The 26,620-nt window shown below is 41.2% G+C and overlaps 1 protein-coding gene across 14 annotated transcripts in view; it reads right to left on the bottom strand.

Moving 5' to 3' along the window:
• The window catches only part of ARL15 (ARF like GTPase 15), a 447,774-nt gene that overhangs the window by 110,067 nt on the left and 311,087 nt on the right, over window positions 1–26,620 (bottom strand). For 6 of the 14 annotated variants that reach the window (XR_014787587.1, XM_084833225.1, XM_084833220.1 and 3 more), the window contains one exon: window positions 24,550–24,758. Coding sequence is in view for 13 of the 14 variants with exons in the window: in XM_084833225.1 (XP_084689351.1) it covers window positions 24,550–24,758 (209 nt within the window). In the remaining variant the exon portion in view is untranslated. Of the gene's footprint in view, window positions 11,126–13,255; window positions 13,297–24,549; window positions 24,759–26,620 lie in introns of all 14 variants that reach the window. The other 8 variants (XM_084833216.1, XM_084833213.1, XM_084833214.1 and 5 more) reach the window with 4 other exon arrangements.

The raw sequence follows: 26,620 nt of genomic DNA on the forward strand, positions 1-26,620 counted from the left end.
TCCTGGTTAATTATACTGTCAACAGCATAACATTGTTTGATGAAAAATAAATTTATTTTCTACAGCCAATGTCCCAGCATAAATTATAGCAGGAAAGCAGGCTTCTATACTAAATCACATCTTATTTTGTAAGGCTTCAAGGTTTGAAGGACAACTCTACTAAAGCTTTCAGCAACACTCAGCTTGCTCCCAGGGGCTTTGATTTGCTGCTATGGTGGTCTTTGTGTTGTCTTTTTAAAAGTAGTTACTATGATACATGCGAACAAAACCTTCCATTCTTTCAGGGAGCTGCTGCTAACCTTATGTTTTGAATTGTGTTGCACTAGATTTCTGTATGCTATTAATTGCTTTTTAAACACTCCTTTATGGAACAATAAAACTGGAAAGCTGGAAGTCATGTCTAATGACTTTAACACAAAAGAACAGAAAACAGAAGACAAAAGAAAAGCATAAACAGCATATAAAATAGTATATAGATTCCAACTTGGAATGCAAGCTCTGTTAGCTCCTGCATTTTCTTTTCTAGCGGTTCTTTCTTACGCTAAGAGGCTTTTGAAAAATCTCCTGAAGACTTGGCATGTAAATATTTCAGAACAAGTAGGAAAGAGAGACTCTTATAACACAGTTGGGCTCTGAACTATAAAAGAATAAGGTTTTTCAAGTGCATAGGTTTATATTTCTAAGACTGAATCTTCTGCTTTACCTATAATTAGTACAGGAATTAATAGGAGACCAAGACTTCCATGAAAAACCACCAGGAGTCAGCTGTTTTCCCAAGGAGGAGTGCCACAATTCCATGTATTACCAGGATGGAGAACTAAACAAGTCAGACCTCTGAGAGTGAACTGGCATGACACAGTTAGTTACTTGTCACAAATGCATTTCACACAGAGGCAAGAAATATCTGCTTCTTGCACATCTTTTCTAGTTAGAAACAGATGCACCAGAAGACAATTTCAAAAAAAGGCAGTTGACTACAGCAAGTTAAGGAGCTCAACATTAGTTCCCAGTCCCTCTAACCCTAGGAGTCACTCAACTAAGCACTTCAATCCACAAAATCTCATATGCATCCAGTTAGTCTGTAGGCACTTTCCAAACACCCTATTTTAGGCAGGTGATTATGTGAACAGCCCTGAGAATTCCGCTTACCCAGTATTTCTCAAAGTTCCCTTTGGATGGTCCATTCCCTGACTAAAACATTCATTTTAATTCAGCACCAAGTTTGGCAATCCATTTAAAGTGCCCATGATGGGGACCAACCTGCCATTTTAAATGAGATTTAGAAATACCAATAAGCATTGCTCACCACCTCAGTTACTCAAGCATTATTTGGGCGGTAATGGATTACAAATGCACATTATTACCATCACAGTAATGGTGATGTATTATTGTGGATTAATACAGTGGATTATTACCATCACAGTGATGGTAATGTAGGGATGTCCATCGCAGGGAAATCTGGCCCTTTTGTGGCCTGACGGATCCCTGAGATGCCCCTGACTCGTCTCACATTTGTTCCTGAAATTCTGGAACTTTTCAGGTTTTTTTAAATGTGCACAAATAGCCAATTGCACAAAAATGTGGCCATAAATAGCACAATTTGCACAAAATTGCAGCTGTAAATGGCATAATCTGCACAAATTGCAAGCGCAATTTGAACAGATTACACCAAATATGGCCACAATTTTGTGCAAATGGTGCTATCTACAGCGCATTTTTGCACAAATGGCTATTTGGGGAATAAAAAAATGCAAAAAAACTGACAGCTTACCCAACTCGTCGCATCCCAAGTTGGGCCAGCTGGAGGAAGACAGAATGGGGGGTAAAGCTGACAAAAACTCATCGAGCTCCACCCCACAAAAAGATTCCTCCAAAATCTCTACGGTAATATTAATGCCAATGAATAAATTGAGCATTCCGCTCTGTTAGGTCATTCTAACCATTATAAAAGTGAAAGTTAGATTGATCTTTCTTAAATTTTCAGGTGCAAGAAAAAAGTGTACATACGTTGAAAATTTCAGGACAACCGGTGAATTTTTTCAGGAGAAAGAGCAGTTTAAAGACAAAAAGCAAAAACAAAAACCCCTCTCCCTCTGTCAAAAATTGAGAAAAAAACAAACATTGGCGACTATTCTTCCTGAAGAGATAAGAAAATTTTTAAAGAGAGAAAACTATTTATGGAAAACTATTTTTCCCAAAGCTCCATTTTATTTAGTCTTTAAAATAAGGTTTTTTACATGTAATGATAGTCAATGGGATTAACCATAAGCACAGGATGCTTAGTGCTGCTCTCTCTCCCTCCCTCCCTCCCTCCCTCCCCCATCACTGCTGATTTAGAATGTTGAGGGGGGGGGGGACCTGCAGTTTATCTCCTATTGTCAGTGGCTAAGAAGGACAAAGAGAAGATTACGCTGTTTGGTGTGCTGGTGGCGTGGCTGAATCGACTGAGAAATGTGGTGTGGTGGGGCGCCCCTCTCCCTGATTCTGCTGGGATACTGGCATATGAAGAGGATTCTCCTCATGCTCTGATTTCCCTGCAGTGTCAACCCTACAAACAGCCCTCCAAACAGAACTTGATAAAAGCTGGGAAGACTCCTTCAGTTCTACTGAATGGAGCAAGGTACAGTGGTTAGATTATAGCTACCACTGTCATGGTGTCTATAGTTAAGGTGGTCAATAAAACAAGACTTCTATCCTTGTAAGAGGTGACACGGGGTTGTTCTGAGCGTCACACAGAATCGAAACAGTTTGAGCAATCTTTCTGAAATCTACAGGTGTTCATAAAGAAGTACTGGTTTTACATACCCTGAAAATTTCACAGAATGGTGAAAGTTTAAGGGAGAAAAAGCAGTTTAAAACAAAAAGCAAAAATAATTTAAAATCTTCCTCTGTTAAAAGCGACTCATGGACTCTCAGCCTAACCTACCTCACAGGGTTGTTGTGAAGATAAAGTTGGCACATGCAAAGAACCACACAAATTAACCAGGGTTTCTGAATTCCAGTACAACAATCTTTTAAGCAGTCCCTAAACACAGTCCCCCTGAATCTGCCCGAACTGAATCAGGCCCGCTTCGGAAGCCGCAAAGCGGCTTCGGAGTCGGATCAGGGTGTCCCTGCACAGCCCTAGTTTATCTGCTTTGGGAAAATGAGAACTTCACTTGAACTTTTTGCCTCCTTAGGGAGGATGTGGCCTTAGCTCAGAATTTCCCTGCATTTTAGTGCTTGGTGGAAAGGTGTATAGCCTTAATTTCTTTTTTTTTTTGTAAACCACAGATTTTTTGTTTATTAAATAGGCTACAATGCTAAACACATTTACTAGTGAGTAAGCCCCACTGAAGACAGTGGGACTTGCTTCTCAGGAAACATGTCAGATTGTGCAGTCAGATTTTCTTAGAAGTCCTAATTAAAGTGCAGAGGTGGTATTTCCATTGCATAATAACCAAAGTATTTTCCCACTAGAACTGTACAAATATATCATCACAAACCCTGAATTAACATTTTCCTAAATTATGTAGAAATGAAACAGGTTTTTACAAAGGAAAAAGTCTACTAGCTCCAAAAGGGAAAAAATATTTTAGGTGTATGATTGCAACCTAATGTAAATTAGAATCTTTTTTTAAAATAATTTTTAATTAAAGTTTTGTAAATGCCAGATAATTTTTAAAACCCAGCAACCGAGAACAAAGAAAAGAGAGGTAACAGAGTATACATTCTAGCAACTTTCCAATAGTAACTTCAACTGCATGTGTGCTCTTAAAATTAAAAGAACACTCATAGGACAGGGACCATAGAATACTAAAGTGAAACTATCTTAAATCTGCACAGACAATAGGAATGGGAATGCATGGAATTTGACCACAAACTTCTTTCTTCCTCAGAAAAACTACAACCAGCAAAGGTCTTTTTGCATCAGATCTATAGCCTATTGTTTTGTCAGGGGCCTTCACAGACCTTTAGTCACCAGGGGTCAAAAACAGATCTTTCACAACCAAACCCCTTCCTATCTCCTGGTACTTCTGTCACTTCCCTCCTTCTTTTCTTTCAACTCTTCCCCTCCTGTACATTTCCCAAGCCCTTTCCCCATTGTTTGCTCCCACCAGCTTGATATTATAAGATTCTTCCTTTTTTCTATTACATCGTGGGGCAGAGATGCACTCAACGTCTCCTCCCTTCATTTCTCAGTAGCAGTCACTTTGAGTAGATTAGAACCCTCCATTAAGTTCAACTGTGCCATCTTCTACTACTAGGCCTAAGCTCAACTTTTACTATTTTTGTGAACCACACACAGAGCACACAAAAATGTTGTGAACTGCCCAGAGAGCTTCAGCTATGGGGCGGTATAGAAATGTAATAAATAATAAATAATAGGGCCTAATTTAGACTTCATAACCCCACATCGAAAAAGGCCCACAACAGTGAGGTAATGAAAAACAATTGTACTGGCAGATGATACACCCTTTTCATGTCTTAATATAAGAAAACATTTTGACCCTTTGTCTGAAGAGTGAGAAATATTAATTTATCAGCTGGGCATCACATTCACTAGTTGACATCAAATAAAAATTTACATTTGGTATTCATGTAGTGCAAGGTGTAGCATATAGAAGGAATTTCACCCCTTTTCATAGGTACCAGTGAAGCAAGGAGCATAGCCCTCATGTTCTTATACCCAGTTCTGTGATGTCTGGCCAACACTGTAATTAAGCTTTCATACTTTCACTGGATAGTTTCCAGCTATTTCTAACAGCGTAAAAATGGTGCAGGTATCTATTGAAGCAGACAGCAAGCAAGCCTCAAGGGAAAAGGTGTGGCCAGAAAGTAGCCTATAAAGCCAGCAAAATGCCACAGGGTAGGAAATGTTCCATGAAGTAAGATTGGATACCAAAAGAAATGGAAGTTAGGGGCAGCTCAGGCAACACAATGACTGGGAATATAAGTCTGGTAAATATCCCAGACTCCTGTATGTGTTCCCCTGGTACTCAAGTTATTAGTACTATTCAGGTTTAATTAGAAGCATTAAGTTCACACTGTAACTTCCTTTGATAAGTGGGAAAAGAGGAACCCATTCAACAATAGGGGTCAAACCCTGATCCTTATGAAATTTCACACCCTTCAATAGTTTCAGGGAAGCTATATAATATTTCACTGCAACCTGAACTACTGATCATAGAATCATAGTGTTGGAGAAGCCTTGCCTACTCCAATCCCCTGCTCAATGCAAGAAATCCAGAGTTAATGCATTCCCAACAGATGGCTGTCCAGCCTCTGCTTGAAGACCTCCAGCAAGGGAAATTTTCCTCCCCCACCCTGGCAATTGGTTCCATTGTCAACATGTTCTTATCTAATGTTCAACCTGATTATACAAAAACTAAGCTCTGCCTGAGGGCCGCGGTGGCTTAGTGGTTAAGACGCTGAACTGCAGACTGGAAGGTCGGCAGGTCAGCAGTTCGAGACCCGAGTGCTGCGTGACGGAGTGAGCTCCCGTCTTCAGTCCCAGCTTCTGCCAACCTAGCAGTTTGAAAGCAAGAAATTGCAAGTAGATAAATAGGTACCGCCTTGGCGGGAAAGGTAACAGCGTTCCGTGCACCTCGGTGTTCAGTCATGCCGGCCACATGACCATGGAAGCGTCTTCGGACAGTGCTGGCTCTTCGGCTTAGAAACGGGGATGAGCACTGCACCCTAGAGTCAGACACGACTGGTTGGGGACACCTTTACACCTTTTTAAGCTCTGCCTGATAAATACAGATAGGCTTGTTTGCACAGTTTTATGTAATTTCAAATTAGAATTGGGGAAAAAACTCAAAGCAGGGGCATTCCAACTGTGTAAGCACTCGGTTGCAAGCAGAATCAAGCACAGCTCACCTCATGCAGGCTCCCTGCCTTGATTCTGCTCATATCCTCCACCCTGGATGCAATGCTTCAAAGAGACCTTATGGAAATTGCTTCTCACTAGCTTTCACAGGGGCTGCTTTAAAAGACAGCTGGTAGGAAAACATCTGCTGGGGAGCAGAAGCTCACACTGTGCCTTGCAAGTGATCATTGGGGCAAAAGGGTCTCTGATGGGAACAGGGCTGTCCCACCCCAATCAACTCTCCTCCAAATTACTCCCCATGCAAACGGATGGAAATGACATTTCCAGCATGTTGCATAGGGGAAGACTATTCCTGGAAAACTGCACTGTGTGGTGAGCATTTGCCCCCAATACCTATTCAAATCAGGGTGCATGTGAGTGTTGTAAATAGCCTTTTCAAGTACTTGGAAAAAGCTCTCAGAGCACTTAAAGAGAATGCTAACAAAAACAGTGTTTTTGAGCCAGACATAGGGATGTTTGCGCTTTTCTAATTTCAGTGGCAGTTGCATCTCAGTATAGATTACACAGATTCTCAAATGTAAAAAATATCTCCCTCTAGTTCTATAAGTACGAACAAGACAAACTGCTAGAACTGACGTGCCACTTGTTAACTTACCAATGCAACCTCAAACAGGTGCTACAAACTAAGCAGAAGACTGCCAAAAGATTAATTCCTAAATAGCAACGAAGTGTGCATTGCCTAATGTGAATGCAATAAATTTGTACCAAGTCAGTGAGGTATAAAGTTATGTTACTCCTATAACTGCAAACTGTTAGAAATGCAGCAGAAAATAGTTCAAGCAATTTATAACACTCAGTGCACCAAATACAAACACATGGTACATAGGAAGCAGTTTTATACCAGGTCAGGCTATTTTTCCATCTAGCCCAGTATTGTCTAGTCTGACTGGCAGAGACTCTCCATCCAGAATGTCAGGCAAAGGTCTTTCCCAGCCCAGCTACCTGAGTTCCTTTTAACTAGAGTGCAAAGCATATGCTCTACTACTAATCTGTGTTCTCTCCCATAAGTCCCAGCAGCATACAAACTAGAACATATAGGATAGATAAATCTGATATGGACATTTGATAGAACACCTCTGCCATTTACACTCAGATTTAAGTAAAATATATTTCTTCTTTAATAGCATTTTTGCTTTTAGTGTATGTGTATGTCACTTGTCCACTGTAGAACATCCTCAGAACTGCTCACAATGAACATCAAATATATATCAAAATATAGCGTCACATTAGAAAATAACTGCAAACATGTATTGTCAACAAATACAAATAAAGCGAAGTCCTCAATTCAATAAAGATATCCTGCTTCAAATTAAGCGTTACAATGAAGTTATACAACCAACTGAACAGTCCAAACTTAGTTAATATATAACAATCTAATACAAAAGCAAGGTGGGAATTATCTTTCCTCAAATATGGAAAAAGAATGATAGCCAGATGGTTTGCAGAGAGGTTGGGCCTGACATATCTTCATTAACAGCTCAGTTAATGCTAATGCAGTCTCTAAGGTATGTATGGAAGCTGGTCTTGAGATCCAGTAGGAGCAAGACTCAATTAGCTAAACTATAGAAGAATACAAAAACAAAGCGTGCTTTACTGTTTAAGAGCACCCATTTGTTTTTCTACCTAATGCCTCAGTGCACAACAATAATGTAGCTTAAGAGACTGCACTTTCATTTTTATGAATGACAGCTGGGCCAGAAATAATGTCCGAGTTTGCTACAACTTAGTCTATCAGTGCAACTGATTAAAAGTATATGCCCACATCACCTCATCTCCCCTCACACCAAAGTTTTCAACACTATTTCCAATACAGTTCTAAAGCAGAAAATAAAAGGTAATAAAAATGGTGGTTACATAAGGTGCCTTGCTACATATCTATAATCAGCATAGGTACATGATGACAGACCTCAACGTAAAATAGATTCGTGCTTGGTCTCTCTCTTATACCCAAGTTGTTGGATAAATAGACAACCATTAGAGTACTTTACAAAACCTTTGTTTATATTTAAAGTAAATCTTCTAAAATGCCTTATATGCTTTTAAAAAACTGTGATGCTAAGTATGGTATAGGATTTTTTCACAAGCACAATCACCAAGTTTAGAAGTATCAGAAATCAGAATACTTTTGGAATAGAAAGGTTTTAAGCCTTGCAATTGAACTGTAGTTATACGTTGTTCTTTCTTGACTTGTTGTGAAATAAATCAGGCTTACTACCATGGTCTAACAAGTCTTTTTCACACTGTTCAATCACTCTTCATCTCCTTTCTCCACAGACACTACTTCTCTCCCACTCTGTCTAGCCATCCTCCCATCAAAGCAAACAAAATGTTCACTGTAACCCCACATTACTGCTCATTAGATCACAGATTAGTGAAGTGGAACTGCCTGAGGTTCCCAAATGAGAGCTATACTTAAAAAAAAAAAGGCAAAAAAAAAGCCCATCCATGCCAAATGAAGTAAAGAAAGCCTGAGCATGGGGTCACCCAGATCAACGATCAAAAGAGACCGAGAAGGGGAAAAGACTGCTTCCCCTAAAATGTTCTGTATCACAAATCAGAATACAAACATAGAATTTCTCCCTCCCTTTTACGCATTTTGATACCATTTGGACATATGTGGTTTTTTTTTCCAAATGTGAAAATAAGGGGGGGGTGCGTCCTCAGTCTTCACTTTCTTTATGAAAATGTATTTATTATACATGTGTCCCAGCCTTTCTTCAGGAATCTTAGAAGTGCTCCCATATGATCTGAGACCCTATCTAGGTACTGTTTTTACCTAGATCTATTTAGTTTCAGCAACAGAACTACAACACATCTTTTATATCATTTTCTGGGTCCAAATGTTAATGTATAAATACTTAGTAATTAATTAACATTTAGGCTTCATTTACATCCCAATACACTAATGGTTAAGCAAAGAGTACTACTACACTCTTGTTTCATAGCTTTTTTTTTCTTTGCTTTTTTTTTTACTGCCAGCCAAGGTAATGCAGTAACTAATGCTAAAGCTTTTCTTAAATAAAAATGACAACTTTGTGGAGAAACATTTAAAACGTAGAACTGGGAAATGGAACTTAGAGCTACCACTATATCTGAGATGCTTTTAAGACTATCAGATGGTAAGAACACCCCCACCCCCCAAATAAGCAAGTTGTGTTATTTTACATTCTTGTCAGAGCAGAGGAACCATCAAATAGTTCCTTATCAACAATGGAAAAACAACAACAACCACTAGACAAAAAATATGCTATCTTAAAAGTAGTAAATACTCAGACTAGGATCGGTAATAATAAATTGCACATGCTGGAGAAAGCTATGGAGAGCCACAGATTCATTTCCTGCTTTTGTCTCTACAGCAGTTCCCCCCTGCCAAAGACACGAGACTCTATTAAATTTAAGCAGTAATTTGCCTCTTTGACAATGAGAACTACTGAAGCATAAATTGCAAATAGTGTTCACTGTGGATGTTGTTGTCTTCCATAAACACACGTTCCTATCATCCCTAAAACCCAGGGCTGGTCCTACCATTAGGCACAGTGAGGCAATTGCCCCAAATGGCAGACGGTGGGGGGAGGGCCAGAAGTGACAGCCCACCAGCTGTTCTTCCTGAGTCCCTTGGCCATTCCTCTCTTTTGGAGGACAGAGTAGTGTGTGTGCGCCACACAGACTATTTTGCACCCACTAGACTAGCTTGTTACCCTCAGGTGTGGTGGATGACACTACCCATTGTCGGTCACCTGCCAGTCCAGATTCAACTACCTGTTCAGATGGCTTCTATACATGAAATGGGGAGGAGGGTTCAGGTAGCAAAATGTTTTGGGCCAGCCCTGTTAAAAGTTATTGCTTCAGATCCTAAAGGATCCACACCTATTGCATTTTATGCAGCTTCTCTGACATTGGGGCATTGACTATTTCTAAAATTATACTTCTATTCCTGAATGAGAAAGTAATGTTTTACTATCTTCACCAAAAGAAATCTGAATTTCTCTTTCCCAAGTATAAAAAAAGGGATGGAAATGATGTATATCCTAGTGCTGAGCACCTGCCACACCACGGACCAGCCTTCCACAACCTGATGCCCTCCAGATATGTTGGAATACAAATGTTTGCCATGTTGGCTGGGGATGATAAGAGTTGTACTCCAACACATCTGAAGGGCACCCACTTGGTGAAGACTATTGTAGACTGTTAGAAATTGTTCTAACTGATCAAATAATTAGAAAAAATTCAGCACATTATTTGCCAACTGAGATCATATTTTTATCACATTATTACTTGTTCTGTTAATAAATGCTGGTGAATTAACATCAAGAAGGTCAACTTGAATTTGCTCACTATCAATGTCTTGCTTTTGTGAACTTCCAATGTATTCCAGTATTTTGGCAATGTAGCTTCGCAAAGTTGGATTTGTTTATTTATTGAAATTTTGGAGTAGGCTTTAAATAGGTAGACATAGATATATACATAGATGATACATGGCAAAGCAGCAGCCCACAGCCCCCTCTCTTTGGCCCCACCACCACAGAACTTAGGTGTCAATGGAAACTTTTTAAAGTCTAATTGCAGCACAGAGACAATATGGCAGGGGGGAGGGGCAGCTGGAGAAGAAAGGGTTAACACTCCCCACATGCTACAAAATCCGCCCTGCAATTAGGTTTTCAATTAGGTTCCCATTGAGCCTAATTGCAGTGAGGAAGCAATGTGGTGGTTTGGCGGGGGGGGGGGGGAGTTTCAGCTGGTAACATACTGTGGCTCCACCCAGAAACAAAAACTCAATGATCCTCCATACAGTAGACTTCAAAAAAATCCCCCGTCCCCCTGGTTGAAAAATGGTTCTGCACCCATGATATACAGTCACGGCCAGAAATATTGGAACAAGGATAACTGTTTGGGCAGTTTGCCTCTGCACACCACCACATTGAAGTTGAAAGGAAACACACCCAGATGGGAGCAAAGTCAGGACTTTCAGCTGTAATTCAAGGGGGTTGACAAAAGTGGGGCACTAACCATTCAGGAAGGACAGCCAGTGGCATACACCCATCGTTGGTGGCTCATAAGTAATGGAACGAATGGCTGACAAGCAGCTGCATGGCCAGGTGTGGCCTGTTTCCTGGGGACCCCATGGCCATTCAAGCAGATAAAAGGCCTGGAGGTGGTTCTGAGTGTTACATTTGCATTTGGTAGCTTTTCACTGGAACTCCCAACATGAGGTCCAAAGAAGTGTCCATGCGAGTGACGGAGACCATCATTAGGCTGAGGAAACAAAATAAACCCATCAGAGAGACAGCAAAAACATTGGGAGTGGCCAACACAACAGTTTGGAACATCCTGAAAAAGAAGGCATTAACTGGCAAGCTCAGCAACAGCAAAAGGCCTGGAAGACCACGGAAGACAACTAAAGTGGATGACCGCAGAATTCTGCTCATGGTGAAGAGGAACCCTTTCACAACATCAAGCCAGTTCAAGAACACTCTTGAGGAGGTAGGCATGTCATTGTCAACATCTACAGTCAAGAGACGGCTTCATGAATGTAAATACAGAGGCCTCACAACAAGGTGCAAACCACTGGTAATGCTCAAGAACAGAAATGTCAGATTAGCCTTTGCCAGCAAACACCTAAAAAAGCCTGCCCAGTTCTGGAATAAGATTCTTTGGACTGATGAAACCAAGATTAACTTGTACCAGAATGATGGGAAGAGAAAAGTATGGAGAAGGAAAAGGACAGCTCATGATCCAAAGCATGCCACACCATCTGTCAAACATGGTGGAGGCAGTGTTATGGCAAGGGCATGTATGGCTGCCAATGGAACCAATGGGTCACTGGTGTTTATTGATGACCTGACTGCTGATAAAAGCAGCAGGATGAATTCTGAAGTGTACAGGGCTATACTTTCTGCTCAGATTCAGCCGAATGCTGCCAAACTGATAGGATGCCGCTTCATATTGCAGATGGATAATGACCCAAAACATACAGCAAAAGCTACCCAAGGGTTTCTCAAGGCAAAGAAGTGGGATGTTCTTCAATGGCCAAGTCAGTCACCTGATCTCAACCCAATAGAGCATGATTTTCACTTACTGAAGACAAGACTGAAGGCAGAAAGACCCACAAACAAGCAGCAGCTGAAGGCAGCTGCAGGAAAGGCCTGGCAAAGCATCTCAAGGGAGGAAACTCAGCATTTGGTCACGTCCATGGGTTCCGGACTTCAGGCAGTCATTGACGGCAAAGGATTTTCATCCAGGTATTCAAGGCAATCCTTAAGTTTGAAATGATGTTGGTTTGTTCAATTACTTATGAGCCACCAACGATGGGGGTGCGTGTATGCCACTGGCTGTCCTTCCTGAACAGTTAGTGCCCCACTTTTGTCAACCCCCTTGAATTACAGCTGAAAGTCCTGACTTCGCACCCATCTGGGTATGTTTCCTTTCAACTTTAATGTGGTGGCGTGCAGAGGCCAATTGCCAAAACAATTATCCTTGTTCCAATATTTCTGGCCCTGACTGTAGAATGAAGAAGAGTGGAAAAATCTGATGGATGTCTGTATGTAGTATTGGTACAGGCACAGGGCTCGAAGCCAGATGCTGAGGCAACGTTTTCACTGCAACTGTTGCCCCAACTGCTGGGTCAGACTACAGAGTCAAATGTATTATTCACCACATTTCCAATATCTTCCTGATAATCCTTTAATATTAAAGTTTGTTAGTTCATTTTGTTTTTTCTTTATTTCCAAATATTATTTCAGTTCTCATTCCCATGCATAAAACTGTGCTGCTCTATCATGTGAATAAGTAACAGACTTCCCAAATATTTAAACTATTTCAAGAAAACATTTGTGTCCTAAGATTTAATAATGACCAATGATACCATAGAGTATTAGCAAAATCACCATTATAAGTATTTAATTATATTCATTACTCTGGTCTTATAAAGATTGTTCCGAGATGTTAGATAGCTGGTACATCACATTTCTCTGAGGGTGTATGTTTGTCTGTTGCTGAATCACTGCTCATTGTTGAAATGAGAGGGGAGAATGATTTCCTATTCCTCTAACAAAGTGCCTTTATATACTAGACAGACTACATTTCAGAACAAATAATGGGACAGACATTGCCGTTAGCATTATTTTTAATTCAAAAACTCAATACTGCCCATCTGACAGCAGCATTTATAGCTTAAAATATAGCCTGAGAGATTCTTTGTGCAAGTAAAAAGACAGTGTTAAATACAGCATTTCAGTCTTTTAAATATTACACGTAAGCATAATACAGTAAACTCTTACTATACTAGAATGTACTATATAAACTAGCTTTGACCATGTTGGGTGAGTGGCACAAATAAATCAGAATTAGTACTTGCCATTCATGCTAAATGTTCAATGTACTCACACAAGTAGCAGTATATAGTATGCTCTTCTAATGCACAGTATCTGTAAGAATACCAAGAAGACAGCCTTAGGACAAGCACTGACCAGCAGTCCTGTCATACTTCATTTCATTGTTGAGACTCACTGTTCCGGTTCTAATCTCCACGCATTTCCCATACATATGCATGTAGTCTTCCCTGGAATGTCAGGGTCAGCATTTTTAATTCTTCTTTATAAATGCTGAATTTGCCCTATCATATCACCTTGAACTCAAGCATATTCTGATGGGACCCATGTCATGGAGGACCTCAAGATGGAATTGTCAAGTAGCCAGATGTCAAGATTCTGAAATAGTGAGGTTTAGCTTGGGCTAAAAGAGGATTGCAAGGTGATTAAATTTTAAGACCCCAAAACAGGAGGAAGAGACTGAGAGTGAGATATGTAGGAGGACACAAAACCTTGTACGTCTTTGTTGAAAGTACAAGATCTTTAGCAAGAAAAACAACAACAAAAAGTCTTGTGGCACCTTTAAGGCTAACACATTTATTACGGTTTCATGGATACTGTTCACTTCATCGGATGCTTATGCCAAAATACATTTGTTTTACAGCCACTGCACCTAGTTCTGTTGCGCCCACAGGACCCATTGTTAGTGCAACAGGAACCAGAACTTCCCACAACAACCCCAGAAATGAGCAGAAGTGCTTTTTTTCCAGAATGGGACATGTCAGTGGTGTTCCCTTCTGCAGTCTTCGCTGACCTGCCCCATTCTGGAAATGAGCGTTTGTGTTCTTTTTATTTATTTATTTATTATTTATTATTAAATTTATTAATCGCCCATCTGGCTGGTCACCCAGCCACTCTGGGCAATGTACAACATACAATAAAACAGCTGAAAACAATAAAATTCTACAATAAAAACATTTTCTAAAATACCCTAACCCACCCCAAATGCCTGCCTGAACAACCATGTTTTTAATGCACAACGGAAGCTCATTAAAGAGGGGGCATGACGGAGTTCCCTAGGGAGGGAGTTCCACAGAGTGGGGGCCACCATAGAAAAGGCCCTCTCCCTCGTCCCCTCCAGTCTAGCTGTCCTGGCTGATGGGACAGAGAGAAGGCCATCTGAGGCTGATCTTGTTAAGTGGCCTGTCTGGTGCTGCTGGAGGCGCTCCTTAAGATAGGCTGGGCCAGAACCATAGACCTGCTTCTAGACCTGCTAGCTTCCTGTTGTGCTAGTACATGGACAACATTGGATTCCCTTAGTCTTCCAGGCATCACAAGGCACACGTTAACTCTGTTTTTGTTATAACAGACTTAACATGGCTACCACTCTGAAAATGTTAACAAGAGAAACAAAGCTGCATTCCAGTATCGACAGATCACACAATGCGGTGCAGATTATGCTACCTCCTCACTCGATTTTCTGAAGGATGCTATTCAAACTTCCCATCCATATGCAACCTCAGTGCTTGATGTTCTTCACTCAGATACACAAAGATACTATGTTAAGCATCTAGGCTAGGTTATCAAAATAAGTTCTATACCTCTAGTCTAACTACTGGTGAAACATAACGGCTTGAAGTGTGAGCTGAGATGTCCCAGATTTAAATCTTGCCACAAATTCACAAGGTGAGTTCTGTAAAGGTGTTATTCTCATATCAACCCACCATTGACAATATGACAGTGATGATCCTTGTTTACTTTAAAAGGCTAGTTATAAGAATTACTGTATGTATGTGAACACTTGAAGTGCATGATGTAAATGCAAAACATTACTATTCAAGTCTGTCTTGTTATACCAGCATGTACTTGGAAGAGCAGTTCACACTGGATGCAAATGCTTCGATTTCATGTTACTAGGAAAATGTAAATAATGTTTGATTTGCGCTACGTGTATTGAATTACATACCACTCAACAGAAACAGAAGATTCCAAACATCAATTGAATCTGAAAGAAGCCCATAAGAAATATTATTCACATACCCAATTCTGTTCTTAGGTCCTACTGTTTGGAAAAAGCAGGCCCACTTTCTTCTTGGCCCCTCACTATCCAGTTCCATATCTCCATCACCATTGCCACAGGTCTTGCCTTGGTTTTCCAGGTCACTGACTACTCTTTGAGCCAACTTAACAGCTTGCTGCATGATCAGTTCTCACTTTATCTTGTTAGGTCCAGTGATGTTTTTTCAGAGCTCCCACCCTCACTAGCTCCCCACACCCTTTTTTCCTTCAACTCCCTGTTTTTTTTCTGCCTTTCTTTAGCTCAACTCCATCCTCACTTAGAAAAAAGATGAGTGAGGGAAGACATGACAGAACTGTACAACATTATGTGTGGCATAAAGTGGATAGGGAGACATTTTTCTCCCTCTCTCATAGTACTAGAACCTGGGGTCGTCCCATGAAACTGATTGGTGGGAGATCCAGGAGAAATAAAAGGAAGCACTTCTTCACACAGCACATATTTAAACTATGGAATTCACTACCACAAAATGTAGCGATGGCCTCTAATTTAGATGGCTTTAAAGGGGGTTAGACAAATTCATGGAGGATATAGCTACCAATGGCTATGAGTCCTGAAGTCTATATGCTACCTCCAGTATCAGAGGCAGTATGCCTATGTGCACCAGTTGCTGGAGTACACCACTGGGAGGATGCTACTGCACTCATGTCCTACTTGGGGGTTTCCCACAGGCAACTGCTGGCCACTATGTGAACAGAATGCTGGACAAGATGGACTCTTGGTCTGATCGAGCCTGGCTCTTTTTATATTCTTATGTGACAGTGTTGTCCTTCCTTGGCAATTTTCCACTTGAATATATATTAAATCTGATATCAATGTGGTCACTGTTTGTAATTGGTTTGATAACACTCACATGTCACACTAGACCCTGGGCAGAACCACTTAGGATTAAATCCAGGGATGCCTAGCTAGGGATGTACGAAAGTCACTTACCTTTTATGAAATTTGATTCGCGGTGGGGGGGAGGTGCTCCGTCCCTCCCCCCGAAATTCTGGCCGGGGGGGAGGCATCCCGTCCCTCCCCCCCCAAATTCTGGCCGGGGGGGAGGCGCCCCGTCCCTCCCCCCCGAAATTCTGGCCGGGGGGAGGCACCCCGTCCCTCCCGCTGCGAATCCTGGCCGGCCGGGTCTGCAAATGGCGGCGGCCGTAGCCGCCACCGTTTGCATCCCTGTAGTCAGCCGTGATAGGCTACGTAAACATTTATGTAGCCTATCATGGCTGAGTTAAAAAACCAAACCAAACCGCGTGTACGCAAATGGCAGCGCCCATGGGCGCCGCCATTTGCGTTCCTTATTTTGGCATGTCTAGTCTACGTAAACATTTACGTCGACTACGGCGAAAATAAGGGGAACGCAAATAGCGTAGACGCTACGCTATTTGCGTTCCCCTTATTTTCGCCGTAGTCTACGTAAATGTTTACGTAGACTAGATGTGCCAAAATAAGGAACGCAAATGGCGGCACCCATGGGCACCGCCATTTGCGTATGTGCGGTCTTTTTTTTTTTTTTAACTCAGCCGTGATAGGCTACGTAAACATTTACGTAGCCTATCACGGTATTTTTTAAAAATCTAGCTGGGATAGGCTACGTAAATCTTTACGTAGCCTAACCCGTTTTTGTTTTTTTAAAACTTGGAAATGGCGGCGGCAGCTGGTCGGAAGATCAGCCGCCGCAGCCGCCACCGCCGAACCACCGCTGAACCGCCGCCGCCAGGGAGATTCGCCCAAGGTAAGTCCCATCCCGGGGGGGGGGGGGCGGGGGGGCAGACCGTTTCGCCACCGATTTCGGGGGGCCGAATGTGCTGGCATTCAGCCTCCCCGAGATTTATGGCGAAATTCTCTGACATCCCTAATGCCTACCCTCTGGTCGGTTCCATGACCAAATATTCTAGGGCATAGTTGTTTACAGCATCAAGAAATTTAACTTCTGTGTCATGGCTGGAATATGCATTTATCCAGTCAATGGGGGGGTAATTGAAGTCAGCTGTTATTACAACACTTGCTCATTTGGATGCCTCCAATTTCATTTTCCATCTTGAGATCACTCTGTTCTGCTCTGCAGGATGATAACACATCCCCAGTGCTAAATTAATTTTGGAGCCTGGTACAGTCACCCACAGCACTTCTGTGGAGGAGTCTGCCCATTTTAGGTTTTCTAGTCTGCTTGACACTATGCCCTTTTTGACATACAGAGTGACACCACCTCCAGTACTCCATTCCCTGTCCTTCCTTGGAGTTTATTTCCAGAGATGACTGTATCCCACCGGTTCACTTCATTCCACCAGGTTTGTTATGCCCATTATATCTAAGTTATCCTTTAAAACAAGGCACCAACTCTAGCATTACATAGTAACACCTATACATGGTGTCTCACCCAAGCTGCCACCTTCTGCTATGGTCCTTAAGCCTCTTTGACTGGCTATCATGTTTCACCATATGCTCATGACCTATTCCCTCCATGTCACAATTTGGGCAATCAGAAACATTTTCACCTTCATCCCCTAGGAATGATTCAACCTTAACAGGATGTTTCCCAGCTCCTGTTGGCTTTCCCCCCAGGGCTCAGTTTAAAAGCTGCTATTGATGGCACTTCAGCCCAAACCTCTAAATGACTTTCCCCCGTGGCTTCATGTAGATGTTGAAAAGCATAGAAGATGGAACCCGGTGGCATCCCTAAGCACCATTTTCTGAGACTGTTCTTCCAGGAAAGACCAGAATCACTGTAACACCAAGCCCTCTGTGCCCAACATAGATAAAACAATCAAAAAGGATACCATGGCTAACAGTATTGAAAGTCCAGGTGGACCAACAGGGTTGCAGTCCCCCTGTCGATTCCCCAGTATAACTCATCTACTGGGTGACAAAATCTCTTTCTGACCTCAGTCTTGAACCCGGATTGGAATGGATCCAAATAATCAGCATCATCCAACACTAGTTGAGAAGACACCACACACTTGTTGCTCAAGAACAGCAAATTTGAGACTGGGTGGTGATTATCAGAAACCATAGGATTTAGACTAACTTTCTTCATTAGCTGCTTTACCACTGCTTCCTTTAAGCTAGTGGGGGATCACCCCTTCTCTCAAGAAGGCATTAATTGCCTCCAAGGTCCAAATACCCAGCCAAGCCAGGATGGGCAAGGATCCAGATAATAAGTGGTGGGTGTCAGTCTTCTAAGCAGTTTCTCCACATCCTCAAAATGTACAAGGTGAACATTATCCATAATAATATAACTAGATGGCACTCTGATAACATCCGTCTCTGACTACATTAAAACAATGGTGTCTAACTTGGCAGAGATTTGAGTGACTCTATCTGCCAAATGTCTAATAAATTGGTCGTAGTAGACTTTTGAGGGCTCAGGTTGTTGCTTTCCAGGGTCTACTTCTGAAAGGACCTTCACCATCCAAATGAGCTCCACAGAATGACATTGAGCAAACACAATGGTGGAAGAGAGGTAGGATCTTTTTGCCACCATCACTGCCACAGAATAAGATCAAAGACGGATTATTAACTGTGTTCAGTTATACTCATTACGAGTCTTTCACCATTTTTGCTCTAGTCACCAGTCCTGTCATTTCATTGCCCTCAGCTCCCCAGAATAACAAGGAGCTGATAGAGCTCTCTGACTGGGTCGAGGCCATTTGGGAGTGATTAAATTGAGAACCCAGGTCATCTCATTCCAAGCAGAGACCAGGGCCTCAACCATACCATTGATTAAACTCAATCAACAGGAGATTACATGTAGTGAGGGCATATTACAAAATGCCTTTTCACTACCATCCCACCTTGAAACTGGGTACATTATTAGGCCACTTTTCACAGCTGAGATGTAAAGCTCTGTCATGAATGTGCAGATCACATTTGATGGCTATAGCGTAATGATCAAAGCAGATATTTCAATACAAATAGGCAGAACATGCCAAACATCTGAACTGATTCAAAGGTCTGGCCAATTAAAGGAAAATGAAGTTTTAGATAGCAATGTCATTCACATTAATGCAAGCAACAAAGAAATTTTATACTCTAGCCTAACACACAACACCCTTCATTTCTTTCCTTTCAGTTTTGCAGTATAATACGGGATATATTCAGAGCTTCTCAGTCTCCAAATGTAGCCAACCCTTTAAAGAACTCCAGCATGTGACCAACATATATGGCATTTGCTTTGTGTTTAAAAATAACCCCTTATTCTCTCCCAAAGACAACAGTTCATTAATATTGTACTGAATAGAGATCTGCTTAAAATCATCAGTGTTAAGTACACTGTGTTAAATACAATGCCATACAGTCTCAAATACAAACTGCATCTTACATGAAACCATATGTAACAGTAGCCCAACAGCTTGTTCAGAGCGGTGGTCTGCTGATTTACAGGAGCCTGACATGACTCAGTAAGCTCACCTACCAAGGCATCAAGGGGGTAGGCTTTGGGTGTGGTTAGGGCTGGATAAGGGATATAAAAAGAGGGAATTTGCCAAGGAAGTTGTCTTGGCCAAGGGCGTTCAAATCATAGTTGACGGGCTCAAGACTCTAGTTCAGATACCAGGGCTGTAACTGGGTTCCTATTCTGATGCCCTTATGCTACACATCTGTCTAGGATGGATATAAGGCTTGCAAGGAAAACACTTCACATTTATTTTCACCAGAATTAAAACGCATCGTGCTCTAGTTGAACTAATGGAACTAGCAGGATGATAAGAGAATTCATCTGTATTTTTAACCCCCGCCCCAAGTAAATCTCAAATGTGTCCAAAAGTTATATGCATGGATAACCAAGAAGGCAAATAGTTAACCAATCTGTGTGTCATATGCCAATGAATCATATCTGCATCATCAACTACCAACAGGCCCCTGTACACCAAAATAACAACCACCACCACTGCTGCAACACAAAACCCATTGGAGAATACCCAGATAAAAATCAAACTGCCCAGAATGGACAAGCTTGCCACACACACAAAACTGTGAGCTGACAAGGAAAAAAAGTCTGAACAGGCAATTAAAAAGGGGGGAAAGCACAAGGCCCAGATGGGTTTTCAATGGAGTACATTTTCAATGGGTATCTATAAGAGCTTCCTAGACAGCATTATAGAACCATTCAGACAAAGGTTCCTGGATGCCATTCAAAACAAAGCCTGCATTATAGTAATTAGCAGAAAATGGAATGCTTAATTAACTGGGAAAGAGCCTACACTTTGCTCATCATACAGCCCCATCAACTGATCTATTTGGATGCCAAGAAAATAGCTAAGGTCTTGGCGCTAAGACTGGAAAGATTTTTTTTTTCAGATTAATAAACCAAAGCCAAACTGATTTGATCCAAGAGGCTGTTGCTCCTCAGCCACCCTTAAGAAGCAGTGAGGTTTCTCAATCTATTAAAAAAAAAAAACCCAGCTTGTTCAATAATGTATCAGGACTGAGAGCTGGAACTTAATGTACTGAAGAGAGGATACAACATACACTGATGAACAGCAGGATATTGTGTAAATAAAGGCTTTCTTGATTATTAAAGTGGCTTTAGGTTGCTTCCATCTGGGTTCTAACAACAGAGTAGAGACATCCATGTATGAAAAGCCTGCACTGGAACAAACGGGGACATTAAAAAAAATAAGATGGTATTTCAGAAGCATATTTCTAAAGGCTAGTTTCTAATGTAACATCTGAGCAGGCACTCTCTCATTGTAGGGAGATCATCATGTTCCAGAGATTCTGAACACACGAATCACACTGGAAAAGCAAGCACCCCTGCTTTGGATGTAAAGTTACAAGCTGGATACAGAAAAGTGAGCGAGTCACATTTCTTAAGTCCCCACTTCTTCAGTGTCTGAAACAGCTTAGTGAATATTAAATATGCCCCCAAGGGAAGGTTTGCCCTTGTGAAGAGCCTACAGTACAAACCATATGGTTAAGAGAAACAGCAGACTTCTAAAGTGTTAGCTTAATTTGTTAAGAGGATAAAATGAAAAATGATAATGTCAGACCTTTCAAAGGCAAGAAACAGTGAGCAATGGAACAGAGCAGCTACAAACTTTCAGCCTTTTAACACACTTTAAAACTGGTACGGCTCTAAAAAGGAAATGAGATGCAAGGACGTTACTTTCCACATAAGCAAGCAATACTATCATACAATTTGGGATCTGATTACTTGGTTTTCAAATGAAGTTACATGTGGTTTTCTTCTTAATGGGTTGGATAAATAATTTGTACAATGCTATTTTTGAAAATGCCACATATAGAGAAAAATATTTGCTAAAAAAGCTTCAAATTTGGAAAACTTACAATACACCTCCCACAAGCGAATATCACTAACAGCTGTTGCAGAATCTCCTTGGCTCTTGTGCAGTTCTAGGCAAAAGGGTTTTGCAACTAGTATTCATTATTTACACAGCATTTCAGATTGAAAAATGCTCTTCAGTCTTCATGAGTGATCTTCCAGCTATCTCTGAAGGAGATCAGTATTATTCCATTATTAATCATGTCTGAGAAATGGTGATTTGCTCATGGCTGGCATCAAGCAAGGCATGGTCAGGTACCTGCCGAGGGCCCATCCCCCAGCAGGGGTCAACTAACAAGAGTCCCCTGGAGTTCCTCCTCCTCATCACTACAACCTGCTTTTTCAGCTTCCTCTCGCTCTGGCCCAGACAATGGTGGTGGTGATGAGAAGGAAGCACAGTAGATGCCACTGCCTACTTGCTCACTGGCTCTCTCTACCTGTCAAGCAAGCAAGTGGTAACAATTATGAGAAAGATGAGGAGGAGCAATAGCAGCTGGTGACAATGGCGCTGAGAAGGTAGATTCACTGAGGGAGGGGACCCATTGAGGGTGACTTCCCAAGGGCCTTCAAAAGCCTGGAGCTGGCACTGTATTTGCCCAAGGCCATCCACTGTGCCTATGATAAAGGCAGAAGATAATTTTGACTGTTAAATCCTAAACAGCCTAGCACCAGTTTATCTTAAGAACTACTTCATCCAATATGAATCTGCTCAAAATCAAATTGCACGCCAAAGAATTCTCTTCAGCAACATCACCTGATTCCCCCCACCCCCATCAGCAGTAGCTTCCCCTTGTGTCAAAGCAACATGTAAAGTTGTATGAAGGGTTGCTGTTATATGGGGAATTGGGTAAGGGAATGAGAAATAATTAGAAGGAATTATAAAATCCCAAGTATGAGTGGAATATGGGGATGCATGTGCCAGCATCCCTTTTATTCCAAACCATCCCATGTTGATGGGGAAGGTCTGAAGAGAAATTGTAATGATGTCCAGGAGAACGAAGTTATAGTGCTTCACACCATCAGTGGAGAACATGGTTATGGTTCCTCTTCAACCTTCTCCATCAACACAAGGAGATGGAGGGGGCAGGGCCAGCTCTGTCACATGTATCCCCATATCCTACCCATGCTTAGGATTTTAAAACACCTGAATAGGGTTTATGAGATGCTCAGAAGTGTTTTTTAAATACCAGATTACATTTCTGTCTATTTCTTGTAAAAGTAATAATAATCAGGAATGTAAGGGCAACATCTTTGCTAACAGAAAAATAAATGCCTCTTTTTCAATAAATGTGTACTTTTATATGCATCATCTGCATTTTGCATTAACATTAATTTTCCAATACATTAGAAACAAATAAACATCTTGGGCTTATTTGTCTCCTTAGCTAAAAGTGCTCTTCATTCTCCTGTGCTCTCCATGCTGCTACTTCTGTGAAGTCTACAAGAAGTCAAGTCTTTTAAAAAGCTGTTCTGAGACATAGGAAGCTGCCAAGACAGACCACTTGTCCATCTAGTTCAGTATTGTCAACACTGACCAGCAGCAGTTCTCCAAGGATTCGGACATGAGTCTTTTCCAGCCCTAGCTGGAGATGCCAGGGATTTAAATTGGGACTTCCTGCATGTGAAGCATGTGCTCTGCCACTCAGCTAAAATACAAATGTATTTTTGTGAACTCTTTATAAAGGTATTCTTAATTAATAAAGAGTGACAGTTCGAACACTAACAAGTCTATTGTGGCTTAATTTTCATAGCCCCTTTTCATCAGATGCATGTAACCACACATATGACAAAGTGGTCTATAGTCCATGAAAATATATGCTCAGTTCAGAAATTTCATCTAGTCCAGAATGCAGTAGGCAGGTTAATCTGTGATATTTACCACAGAGAACTTCTAACACAAGTTCTATACAAGCTCTGCTGGTTGCCAATTTCTTTCCAGACTAAATTCAAGGTGCTGGTGCTCACTCTTCATAAGTCTGAGTCTTGAATGCTTGAGAGAGTGCCTTATGTTCTTTCCTATTATTTGAGATCTAGGGATGAAAACCTCTTGAAAGTCCCACCATCTATCAGGATGCTGGCCACCACTAAATGGTGTTTTGCAGTCCTAGTACACAGTGATACCTCTCATTTCTCTTGCACACTGGAATGGTTTGTGATTCTGCCTTCAATATCTTGCTTTTAGAAAACTCCCACCAATCCTGAACTCCCTTTTCATTGAGTTAAGTAGGTATGAAGTTAAATAGGCAGATCCATCCCTTGGTTGGGAGAACGTGTAAGAATAGGACACAACAACAAAAAAAGTAAAAGGTGAATGCATATTAAAACTTCTACTAGAAGCACATAAATATTAAGGTACATATATAAGCAATTACATATATTTAATACAATTTACATCAGCAGGGGCATCTGAAAACAAGGCATGTGTCAGAGACAGATCTAGTTAATTGTCAGAGGAGACCCAAATCATGCAATGTCTGCAAATGGGCTGTTATTTACCCATGTGAGCCAAAACAGAGTTTGGGGATAGAGTTTAGTAAATTAGAGGATATATAAAATTTGCAGCAATGTAAAGATAGTGTATGTTATATATGCCAGCATTACAAGCTGAACGTTAACAAAATACATTATATTCAAGGTCATTAAAACCATATATACTACAAGTTTCTGTAATAGAGAAACTTGTTCTTCCCCATTTAAGCAATGGGGAAGAACAAGGAGGGTGTTAAGGCTGTTGCAAAAAAAGAAAACAAGATTAAATTAATAGCACCACCACCACCACCCCGATTAAAACCAACAACGCACACAGGCGCTATTTAGTAGAGGCAGCTTAAAGCATATTTTCCCCCTTAAGCATGATAAGGTGAAAGAACAATTCTGTGCATCTAACCCTTATAGGTCCTGTATATCACACAAAATACACATACACACACACACACAGACACACACACATTGATGTCCTTCCCATCACAGCACTCAAACAACACTAAAAACACACAAGATCTTGCTGTGTTAAACATACCTCTTGTACTGAACGAGCTGCTGGCTTGTCTTGGTGATTGGCCAATATTAAAAACGGCAAAGTGCATAACTGTGGATGCTGAAGCGCAGAGTGCAGTTCATTTCTAGCAATTTCTAAATCATCTTCTGAAGAGGCACTGTCTAATACAAATATTACTCCTTGGGATCCTTGGTAGTAACGACTCCAGTACTTCCTGATGTTGTCAGCCCCTTTAATGATAATTAAACAAAAATAAAGCAGCAATTTTAAATAGAACAAAACATTAATAGGATTAAATACATTAAACCCATGTTTAGAAATGACATTCAATTCAATAATCCCCCAGCACCACCTTCTGGAATCGGCCATCCAAGTGGGAGCGGAACCACTGCAGTGCAGTGCCTCCAACTCCCAACCCAGACAACCTATCCAGAAGGATACCATGGTTGATTGTATTGAAAGCTGCTGAGAGGTCCAGGAGAATCAACAGGGTCACACTCCCCTGTCCCTCTCCCGGCAGAGGTCATCGCACAGGACAATCAAGGCAGTTTCTGTTCCAAAACCAGGCCCGAAGCCCAATTAAAATGGATCTCGATAATCAGTTTCATTCAAGAGTGCCTGGAGCCGAGTTCTGTGGACTTCCGGTCGGAGCCAATGTCGCCCTGGCGACGTTCTGCGGAGTCTCCGCGGGACGCTATCTCAAACAGCTTTTAAAAGGTTGAAAAACCTTTTCATCTTCCCCTGGAATGAAAAGGGGAGGCAAGAACAGTATCTGGATGAAGTCTTGGAAGAATAGCCCATTCTGCGAAATAGCAGAGGGGCTGGGCTCTGAGGCAAGTCTGCCAGAGCTTAATCACCGCTCAAAGTTGTTTTGAAAACTCCTATCTAATTAGGAGGATTTAGGGCTGACGTGCTCCATTGTAGTTTTTAGTGTTTATGGACTAAGGAATACCAGCAATATTTGAGGACCTACAAGATTTGTTTAAAAAGGATGGCAACACCAATGAAGAGAAAAGGAATAGGAGTGCCCTTGACGCCTCCCACACCTCCCTTGGCAAAGGCTTTGAGAAGCGATGAAAATACAGAGGAGTTACTTGCTCTGATAAAAACTTTGTCTTTGCAATTTGCTGAACAGGCTAAGAAACTGGATACAATTCAAAATTCCATCACCACCCTGCAAGGGGCTATGGACTTAATTAACAACTCTTGGCAAAAAATGGAGAAGGTTAACGAGCTGCGAGGTCGAGTGGCAGCGCAGGAGACCGTCTCGCAAGCTTTTCATAACAATTTTGCTGCAAGAATCTCCCAGTTGGAGGCTTTCACATGAAGAGCAAATGTATGTATTATTGGTATCAAAGATTTATCTACTGATGTAAATTTGCTTATTTTTGTAGATAAGCTCCTGCATGAGATACTTCCTTTGTCATCTGATTATGTACTTGACATTGAGCATACATTCCATGTGCCAAATGCTAAAGGGACTGACTATACAATTATAGTTCAATTTGCAAGAATCTCCACAAAAAATCATATCCTGCGCTTGGCATGACAGGGGGGAAATCTTTTTTGGGGATCAAAACGAGATAGAGTTATGTTATTTCCGGATTACACCAAAGAAGTTGTTGATAAAAGAAGGCTATTTACCAAGGCAAGAAACCTGGCAAAACAAATGAATTTACAATATCATTTAAAATATCCTTCTAAGTTTTGCATTTTCTCCGAAGGTCAGATGAAGAAGTTTCTAAACGACGAAATGGCGGAGGCATGGCTAATCAGAAAAGCACGCGAGACTTCTTTTCCAGCTCCATGAACTGGAATTTACAAACATGTTTTGTCAATTGGCTATGTTTAGTCTGCAAGATCCAGGCTAGGCCAGAGATAGCTGATTATATATATCCGCTTTTTTTTTCTTCCATCCTTTTCCTTTTTTTCCCCTACTTCTCTTAAAATAGATATGATAGATTGTATTTAAATCTTCTGTGTGGGGGTGTACAGAAATGTGCATACTCATGTATATGTCTAGACACGATACTACCTACAGTATAGATAGTATAAAATATATTAGTGATTGTTCTATTTTTTTATCCTTTAT

Source organism: Heloderma suspectum, chromosome 2, assembly GCF_057233095.1.
Source record: "Heloderma suspectum isolate Gila_16-S chromosome 2, 16-S_ref, whole genome shotgun sequence".
NCBI lineage: Eukaryota > Metazoa > Chordata > Lepidosauria > Squamata > Helodermatidae > Heloderma > Heloderma suspectum.